The sequence below is a fragment of the Globicephala melas genome, chromosome 9, assembly GCF_963455315.2.
Source record: "Globicephala melas chromosome 9, mGloMel1.2, whole genome shotgun sequence".
In the NCBI taxonomy this organism is placed as follows: domain Eukaryota; kingdom Metazoa; phylum Chordata; class Mammalia; order Artiodactyla; family Delphinidae; genus Globicephala; species Globicephala melas.
Genome location: NC_083322.1, coordinates 14,316,290 through 14,326,826, shown reverse-complemented (window position 1 = coordinate 14,326,826; position 10,537 = coordinate 14,316,290). Strand labels below are relative to the sequence as shown.

Sequence of the window (10,537 nt, the reverse complement as noted above, 5' to 3'; positions counted from 1 at the left end):
AACTCTCTGAAAGCGAGAGCGGGAGGCGACCGGCGCCATAGCCAGATCCGTCCCAGGCACATCTCCGACGCTCGCCTTTGGGCGAGCCCCAAACGCGCCTCTGATTTCCAGGTGCGAATACGAAGCTTCTCCGGAAACCCCAGACCCCTCCCCTTTAGGAAGGGCGCAGACGGCGTCTCTGTTTCCAGGGAAACCGGTCTTGCCATGACGTCACTTCCGCTGACCTGTCTGGACTCCAGGCAGTTGGGAGGAAAAGAGGAAAACTGAGCCACAGCCACGACGGTGGATGTGAGCGTCTCCTGTCTGCGCATGCGCCCGCTCAGCGGCCTGCTTCTATTTATGTGGGGGATCCAACATGGCGGCCGCAACGATCCTGGCGATGGCGGTGGAGCCCATCAGAACATAGTGGCGGGGAAGGGGGGACAGTCCGCACTCACGGTGGCGTCGGCGGCGACGGCTGAGGGTGGTGGAGGGAAGAAAAGCGACGGAGAGCAAAAGGAAGGGCAGGCAGGCAAACAACTCGGCGTAGAACCGAGCGCCGGCTCGAGCGAAGGCAGAGGGCCAGAACAGTGGGGATGGCGGAGCCACGCAGAGTAGCGTTTATTAGCCTGTCACCGGTGAGGCGGCGCGAGGCCGAGTTCCCGGGGGCCGAACGCGAGCCCGACTACCCTCGCGAGCCCCCCCGACTGGAGCCGCAGCCGTACCGCGAGCCGGCCCGGGCGGAGCAGTCGGCCCCGCGGGAGGTTGCCCCCCGGTCGGACGCGCAGCCCCCGCCGCGGGAGAAGCCGCTCCCCCAGCGCGAGGTCAGCCGCGCCGAGCCGCCCATGTCGCTGCAGCGCGAGCCCCCTAGGCCCGAGCCGCCGCCGCCGCCGCCGCTCCCGCAGTTGCACTTGCAGCCGCCTCCGCCACGGGAGTCGGCTTCCCGGGCCGAGCCGCAGCAGAGGCCGTCGAAGGAGACAGTGCGCCTGGAGCTGGTGCTCAAGGATCCCACCGACGAGAGCTGCGTGGAGTTCAGCTACCCGGAGCTGTTGCTGTGCGGAGAACAACGGGTACAGAAGATCCCTCCCTCATCCCCTAGACCCCGGGAGCCTCAGGACCCGTCCGCCTCCCCCAGTGGTTTGCCCCTTCCGAAGCCCACCTTGCGTGTCTCGGGTTGCCCCAGAGGGTGGCTGGAGGGGGCAGGGGCCGAGCGGGTGGACGGGCGGTTGGTGCTACTTTCCTCTGGTCCCCAGTGTTGGCCGAGGCTCCCACCCGGCTCCACTAACCCCCCCCTCGCCACCGCCATCGTACGCCCGCTCCAAACGCTGTTCCAAGCCGGCTTCCCTCTGCACCATTCGAAACCTCAGGTTTCCTCTCGGCTTCCCACAAAAAATCTGGGGGCCCTGCACGTTGCGTTGTTGGGTTTTGCTTGCGGAGCTCCAGTTGGGGGACACGCCCCCCAGTCTGAAGCAGAGAGATTGTGTAAGCTCTCCAGTATCATCCTTACCTTCATCGCTGTTGTGCTGGGTCCTGAGATGTGCTTCTGAGCGTGGGGTATTTATCTTAATTGAAAGGGGATTTAAAAGTAATCTAAACATTTTCAGAGTAAGGATTCCACTTTAGGATTGGAGGTTACGTGGGTTAGTTATCTGGTTCCTTATTTTTCTCTCTCGTGTTGATATTGGTAAACCTTTTTAGCTTTGTTTTCTCTAGTGTTCATACAGTAATTGAATGGGAGGGTGTCTCGTATTTGGTGCCTACCATCATATCCTTGTTTGAGTACATATCATTAGTTTATTGGTCCTACTTGGAGGATATTGCACTTGGCCATTGTAATTTTTGAAGAGTGATAAAAAAAACTTAGCTTTGAATTTCTAAAAACTTTATTGAAAATATATAGGTATGCCTTTGGTGGAACTGGTGAACAATGGAGATAGGAGAGAGGTTCGTTGATAACTAATTTTTATTGTTGGTTGGTGATGTTCAGAAGTAAACTAGAAAGGGAAATGGTAGAGTAACAATAATAAGAGAACAGTTTCCTCTGTTGTTTAGAGACTATGCTCTTTATTAGGTTTTGCTTTAGCACAGGTCTAATGGACTCCAGAAGTCACTTGTTTTATTTTCATCTTCAATTATCTTTATAGTTGAAATGAATACCTTAGTTTAAAAATATCATACTAAACAACGTCACTAGATTTTGTTTATTGTAAGGCCAACTAATCTTTTGATCATTATTTACAAATACTACTGTGTGGTCAAACCAAAATGAATTGTTAAGGATAGAGATCATTTTGGTCATTTCCACATAACATTTTGTGCTTTAGATTCACTTTAGTGCCCCTGTCATTTATAAAGTGATGCCATTTTTTTCCCCCAAAGATTTTTGCAAATACTGGATTGGAGCATTTTTCAAAAAATTGTACTATGTTTGCTCTTCTAATCTATGTAAACTTGCAGTTTTACTTCCTAATCTACATCATAAGTTACAGGTGATTATATTTGGGAAAAATACATAGTAATGGCTAACATTTACTGATTTCTTACAATGTGCTAGACACAGTTCTAAGCGTAGTACATGGCTTGTGGAATTTACTCCAGTAGAGCTCCATGAGACAGACACATTTATCCACATTTTGCAAAAGGAGGCTGGTGTACAAAGTGCTCATATGTGTCTTATTAATACTTTTTTCCATGCTAGTACCAATTCTTAGTAAAGCAGAATTCTTACAATTAACTCATATAGTTTAAATTTAGAAAGTCCTGCCGAAATGAACTGAAATAAGAGTTATAGTAGATATACAAAGACCTCTGTTATGACCCTCTTTATGCTGTAATATTGATACTATGATAAACTAATAATAGATACGTATCTTTTAATTATAAGTATAAAGTTAATTTTGATACCCTATCGTATTAACTTGATAATATCAGAATTAATATTTTCATGTAATAGGAGAAAGGTGAATAATTCAGTTTAATTTTTCTGTTTACACTATCAATTTGGGGTATTTTAGTCCAGATTTCTTGTACATTCAGCCATATATCATTTGTCATATTCCACTGAACCAAAAAATCCATTGCTTATACAGTGTACCTTTGCAACAAAGATTTGCCAGATTTTCCTATGGTTACTCCCAGTGAACATATTTATTGCATAAGAAAGTGTAGAAAACACCTTTCTAAATGAAGTTGTCACATTTCCATGAAAGGAAATCCTAGGAAGAGAAACCATCAAAAAGCAAAATGTAAGCAATAGAATTGATCTGCAAAGTGGTGATTCCCAAATTTGCCCTCAGGAGGAGTCCAGTTTATTTTTAGTGATGTTGTAATATTTTCAAAATAGTTTTAATTTTAAGTTATTGTAATTGAACGACGTACTATGTAGCAGGGTTAGAGTAGAAAAGGGAGGAAAAGAGATCTTGTAAAATTAAAAGAAGAAAAGTTTCTAAGATTTTGAAATAGCCATCTATCACCCAATAAGATTTTACTTGATAGGTGTTAAGTATAAAAAAATCTGTTACATGTGAATACCGTCTGTACTAGGGTGAATTTAAATCATCCCCCTTTGTAAATACGAAATGAACAGTAAAACCCCAATTAACCTAATGCAGTTAGAAATTTTTCTAAACTTACTTCTTATTAATACGGAAAAACAATTAAATGAGCGTGTGTTGGCAAAATATGGAAAACAAAACCGCGTCTAGGTTGTCAGGACACAGGTTAGCTAAACCCTTAACCTTGTTATCTATAGAGTATTGATCCTTGATTGAGGCTGAGACATTGCAATCATCTCTATCCTGAAAGATTAATTTGTTCACCATTTCTGGCTAAGGGGAATTGATACACAAGAAATTCTTTTTTAACTCTTAGTAAACCAGAAAATCACTTAACCAGAAAACATCTTCCTATAAACATGGTTAATTGAACATTCAGTATAAAAAGAAAATAAATGATTATAGTGTTAATGTGATTATATTGTTACCAGAGAATTCTATGATATTCCATTGCTTGTCACACTGCATGTTTCGGATAACATATACGAAAGCTCTCCTGAAAATGACGTTAATGAGTTAACATCAAGAGACAGAATCATTGGGTCACTTTTGCCTGTGGGTGGTTGGTAATTTTGATATTTACTAATTGTCAGATCTTTTCACCTGAAAAACGTAAAGCTTACTTAGAGCCTTGATTGTGGATAAGCGTTACTTCTTAACTGTGAAAGAAAGGTGACTCAGTTTTCTTAAGTTTATTTTTATAAACTAGCAAGGGTAAATAAGAGATTTACTTTTGCTGCCTATATAAAGTCTACATAAAATAGTTCAGAATGGTGTATAAGGTGATTCTTATTAAAAATATATATTCGTGTATTTATATTTGCACATATAAAATGGGTCAGACCAGTAGTAAGACCTAGTATTTGGATTTCATAGTGACATGAAGGAAACTGTTTATAATGGCAAGCAAGTCATGGTGGTTGTTTACTCTGCTTAACTTTAGTCTCAAGTTAAGGCTATGCCCTGAATATGCCTAGTACTTCTTATTTCATCACCAGTCTATTTCTGCTAGTTCGTTTCCTTTCAGGTCATATTTATATTTTCCATTGGTAACTCCTATTGGAATAAAAGATTCTATAAATATATTACTTATTATAATAGATAATTTAAAAAATTGATTCAAAAATTCCTTTAAGCTTTAAGATGTATCCTTTAATTCTAATGCCCTAGGTATGATGAATTGTTTTGTATTCATTATGTCCATATTTTTCTGTCATATTTTTAGATTAATCATGTCTCAGACTTAATAGCCAGGATCATGTATCTCAGTTTCAAACTGCAAATCTTCATCCCTTCTGCATTTTTTCTTGCCCTTCAGGGCAAATCTGTATCTAATATTTCAGCTGTGATATATTTTCATTTTTAATTACTGCTTGAAGATGCTACATCAGTAATAGCATCTAGCCTTTTTTTTAAATGGACTTCTTAGTTGTTCATAATTAGATGAAAATAGCATTTTTATCCACATGTAGCTCCTTGTTTTGGGTTTTTTGTATATTGAAATATATATATGTGTGTGTGTATATATGTATATCTATGAAATGTGTCTGTGAAAATAGTGAAGGATGTGATGTATCTTTTTGTTTGTTTTGGTCAATAGATGGCAAATGTGGGATCCTAGCTCTGTGTCTGTGTTTGTTTTTTTTAATTTATTTTTTATAAATGTATTTATTTTATTTATTTATTTTTGACTGCGTTGGGTCTTCATTGCAGCGTGCGGTCTTTCTCTAGTTGTGGCGAGCAGGGGCTACTCTTCATTGCGGTGCGTGGGCTTCTCATTGCGGTGGCTTCTCTTGTTGTAGAGCATGGGCTCTAGGTGCATGGGCTTCAGTAGTTGTGGCACACAGGCTCAGTAGTTGTGGCTCGCGGGCTCTAGAGCGCAGGCTCAGGAGTTATGGCGCACGGGCTTAGTTGCTCCACGGCATGTGGGATCTCCCCGGACCAGGGCTTGAACCTGTGTCCCCTGCATTGGCAGGTGGATTCTTAACCACTTTGCCACCAGGGGAGCCTTGTTTGTGTGTGTTTTAAACCATGCATTATAGTAGATTTTCACTCTCCTTGCTAGAAAGAAGCTATGATAATATAATCTGTTTGTAGCAATTGAACTTTTGTGCTTCGTTTACAAGTCGTATGTATTTTCTGAATGGATTTTCATTGACAGGATGTAGGTGATACAGAGGTGGTCAATGCTAGGCCTCAGCAAAAAGCTGTAGCAGCTACAGATACTCCAGTGCTAACTCAGGGCAGATGATTAAATATTGATTGTAATAACCTAGATTCCAATAACCTTTTAGAAGCATTGTCTGACCAAAGTGGTTAATCTTTGTTGGGAAGATCTCAAACTAGAGTTATAGGTGGGATTTTCATGTTTACCTAATTTTCTTGGGTTGGTGAAGACAGTTTGAATTGTTGAGTTCTTAACCACCAAAAAACTTTAGAATGTGTAAGAGTTCATTAAAACTGCAAATATTTTTGCTATAAACCAACATTTCATTCTATTTCCTTTTTTTTTTTACTATTGAATTTTTTGTTTTCTAATTTTAAAAAAATTTAATTTTTTAAATGAAGTGTAGTTGATTTACAGTGTTGTATTAGTTTCCTTTTTAGTGACTTTTTTATTAAAAATTCTTTTTTCAATTTATTTATTTATTTTTGGCTGTGTTGGGTCTTCGTTGCTGCGCGCGGGCTTTCTCTAGTTGCGGCGAGTGGGGACTGCTCTTTGTTGCGGTGTGCAGGCTTCTCATTGCAGTGGCTTCTCTTGTTGCAGAGCACGGGATCTAGGCGTGGGGGCTTCAGTAGTTGTGGCACGCAGGCTCAGTAGTTGTGGCTCACGGGCTCTAGAGCACAGGCTCAGTAATTGTGGCGCACGGGCTTAGTTGCTCCGCAGCATGTGGAATCTTCCCGGATCAGGGCTCGAACCCATGTCGCTTGCATTGGCAGGTGGATTCTTAACCACTGTGCCACCAGGGAAGTCCCTTTTTAGTTACTTTTTTTTTTTTTTTTTTTTGTGGTACGTGCGCCTCTCACTGCCGTGGCCTCTCCCGTTGCGGAGCACAGGCTCCGGATGCGCAGGCCCAGCGGCCATGGCTCACGGGCCCAGCCGCTCCGCAGCACGTGGGGTCCTCCCGGACCGGGGCACGAACCCGTGTCCCCTGCATCGGCAGGCGGACTCTCAAACCACTGCGCCACCAGGGAAGCCCTTTAGTTACTTTTTAATGCTTCTAACTTTGTTAATATTTGGAAAAATTGACTCATGTTTTAAATTTAGATATATTCAACTCTGGTTGAAGTAATACTAATATTTCTATTTCTTTTCCCATTCACTTTGAAGCAGAAGAAGCCCATTTACATGGAAGACCCGTTCAATGATGATCATCAAGAGAGGCAAGAAGTGGAAATGTTGGCTAAGAAGTTTGAAATGAAATATGTAAGTATGATAAACTTTTCACATAGGTAATTTTATCCTGTTGGCCTATTTTTTTTTTCTGTGACAGTTTGGGAGGGCTGATAGCATCCATTGCTCACCTTATCTTGTTCTAACAGATTGAACCCCAATAAATGGTTAGCTGGTCCTATAAAGATTCTGATAGGTTTGTGATGGCTGTAATAGTAGCTGTCATTTATTGTACTCCTTCTAGAGTTCAGGCAGTTTGCTTATCATCAATATCTCCAATCCTTATAACAGCACTCCAAGGTAAGTAATATGGACCACATTTTACAGATGAAGGAACAGGCTCTGAGCTTAAGGTTGAATAACTGATCCAAGGTCACACAATGGCAAGAATGAGGCTGCATGTCCAGGTCTGTCTAGCTCTAATCCTTTGCTCTTTCCACTGCCATTGAGAACACTTTTAATTCCTTTGGTGTAGTAGTTCTCAAGCCTTCCTGCCTCTTAAGAGTTTAAGAGAATGCATGTGTGTACTTCTAGGCCACTGGGTTCAGGATCAATCAGAAGCAGCATGAAATTTCTTTATAAGTATCTTGTCTACCTTAAAATTCATGTGCATTTTATATTCTTTGCCACAGTAGATTGGTGTTTGTTTTAATATAAAAATAAATTTGAATTACCTGATTGTAAAGTTGCTTAATGTTATTCTCAATTTTTCTAGTATAATTGACTTTGTTGGAAGATTCCCCCCTATCCCCTCCCCATTTTTATCTTATGGCTTTAACTACCCTTTGTCTCTGCTAAAACATGACCCAGGAGAAGCAAGACCTTACCCTTTGTGGTTCCCCTGTGAGCATTGAAAAGTATCTCACAGAGATAGGATATCAGCTCACACTAGCTCTGTCATTCATGTTATCTTCAAAATGCAGCTACGGTCTTGGTGGACACTTGTTGGCTCTTTGCGGTAGTGAAGAAACAGTTTGGGGGATGGAGAAAATACATGAGAATATTTTGAAATGTGGGTCAGGTTCTAGGCCATACTTTGCCAGCTACTAGTTGTGTCCATTGGTGAGGTTATTTAACCTCTTTGGGCCATAGTTTTCTTATCTGTAAATTGAGATGTTCAGGTTTTTCACAGCCCCTTGTGGCTCTGTATTCTGAGGCTGTATAATATCTTTAGGGGTGGACTAATGGGTGTTTCCATGGAAGAAATAGCCAAAGTTGTTACATTTGTAGTGTTAATTATAATACAGTGTTCTCAGAACACTGTTCTCTACAGTGTTATAAATCCTGAAATAACTGTCTAAACTTTTTATACAGATTAATACATTGGTTAAATTTAATGTTTTAACCAGGTAGTACATTTACATGGTTCAAATTCAAAAATGAAAAAAAATATAGAGTGAAAAATCTTCCTTTTATTCTACTGTCCACCCACCTTATTTCACTTCCTAGAGGCAAGTAATATTCTTGGGTGTCCTTCCAGAGATATTTTATGTGTATCTCTCTATATACATTATTCCTCCCCCTACCCCGCACCCCTTTTTACACATGTTACAGAATGCATTACATGGTTCTGCTCTTTGCTTTTTTCATTTACTATATCTTGGAGATTTTTTTCATATCAGGACAAAGAGAGCTTTCTCTCTCTCATTTTTAAGGCTACATGGTATTCCACTGTATGGACATATCACCGTTTATTTAACTAGTCCCGACATAATTTCAGTTGTTTCCAAAAATTTACCCTTCTAATAGTACTGCAGTAAATTACTTAGTAGCATGCCATTTCATACATTTTCAAGTTTATCTTCAGACCAGATTCCTAGAAGGGGAATTTTTAGGTCAAAAGATTTATGCATTTATAGTTTTGGTATATACAGTATTATCAAATTACCAGTTTCTGCTCCCTCCAACACTATATTAGAGTGCCTTTTTTCCCCATGGGTTATAACACCAAGGATTAGATTGCCCTTTGCAAGTGGAAAATTCCTAGCATATCCTGTAAGTAATGTACCTCACGGTTAGCATTAAATCTTATTGGGAAGCTTTTGGATAGTTCTTGGCATAGAAAAACCAATGTTCTGAAGAAGTTGGTTGATGTGTAAAGTTGTTTCAAATAACTAGGATATATACAAGCACTGTCATTGTGCAGGGATAAAATGTTATTCTTGTTATAATCCAAATTAATGGGCTGTATTTCTTCTCTAGATTTTTATTTTGGCTACTGACTCTCTTATTTCCATTCTAAGTAGAGATTTAAAATGTCCTACCTCATGAAGGCTTTATGTGCATAAACCTAAAAGCATGCCATGAATATTATATCCATGAATGTTAAATATGCATATTATAACAAATTATTTGGAACGTTTTAAGAAAATCATCAGGCTAAAAGTGACCTGGGAGAAGATATCTTGCCAGCTCTAGGCTCTAGGCTTCACAAAAGATCACTCTTAAACAACAAAGATTTTTATTGGTGTTCAGGCATATCATATACAGACATCTATATGTATATTTATACATATATGTTGTATATTTATTTATACAAATACTATATATATATTTTTTAAGTAAAAGAAAATCTTTTAGATATTTGCAAAATATTAACCCACCAAAGTTAGATTTCTCTTTTTGCAGATGACAAAAAGATGACTTAGTTCTTTGAGGTTTATAAAACACAGATAAAACTTGTATCCCTAGCTACCTTTTCTTCTTACTTTTTTTCCCTTCATAATATAACTTAGATGTCCTTGTCATTATTTCTTTTTTTAAATTTTATTTACATTTTATTTATTTTTTGGCTGCGTTGGGTCTTCATTGCTGCGTGCGGGTGAGCAGGGGCTACTCTTCATTGTGGTGCGCAGGCTTCTCATTGCGGTGGCTTCTCTTGTTGCCGAGCATGGGCTCTAGGCTCACAGGCTTCAGTAGTTGTGGCACGCGGGCTCTAGAGCACAGGCTCCATAGTTGTGGCGCACGGGCTTAGTTGCTCCATGGCATGTGGGATCTTCCTGGAACAGGGCTCGAACCCGTGTCCCCTGCATTGGCAGGCAGATTCTTAACCACTGTGCCACCAGGGAAGCCCCCCTTGTCATTATTTCTGAAAATCGCTTAAGGTTACTTCTAGCCCTTTGTTTCTTGGAACGAGAGATGGAGTTATTTGTTAAATTTTGTATATAAATAATAAAACATTTGAGCATTTTTGTTGGACATACAAAGAGACATGGTATTTGCCGCCTCCTGGAGAAACTTTCAAAATCATTGGGAAGACAAAACATACATATGACACACAAATTCAAGGCCAAGCAGTGGCCTATGGAAATGAATGACTCTCCTTTGGGGACCTGAAAGTGAGTAGAAGTCCCATTCTTGAAATTGGAAGGAATTTTGGAGACTTGAATGGATACTTTCAACCTCCTTTCTACCCTTTGTAGGCTAGCAATGGATGAGATGCACCAGCAGCAATATATTGTAGTGGAAGGAGCCCAGGATTATGAGTTAATGCAGCTAGATTCTGATCCTCTCTTTGCCATAACTAGCTAGGTGACCTTAGTGAAGGCTCTTGGTTTTTTTATGCTTTAGTATGTGTGAGGGGAAAATAAGGTCTGCTTAGTCAACTTTA

General features: G+C 40.5%; 1 protein-coding gene across 2 annotated transcripts in view; it reads left to right on the top strand.

The window, feature by feature from the left end:
- The first annotated feature begins 365 nt into the window (after positions 1-365).
- The window catches only part of UBN2 (ubinuclein 2), a 66,888-nt gene continuing 56,716 nt past the window's right edge, over positions 366-10,537 (top strand). The window contains exons 1-2 of one of the 2 annotated variants that reach the window (XM_030853960.2): positions 366-1,049; positions 6,868-6,960. In XM_030853960.2, coding sequence (XP_030709820.1) covers positions 576-1,049; positions 6,868-6,960 — 567 coding nt within the window. In that variant the 5' untranslated portion in view covers positions 366-575. Of the gene's footprint in view, positions 1,050-6,864; positions 6,961-10,537 lie in introns of both variants that reach the window. The other variant, XM_030853957.2, reaches the window with a different exon arrangement.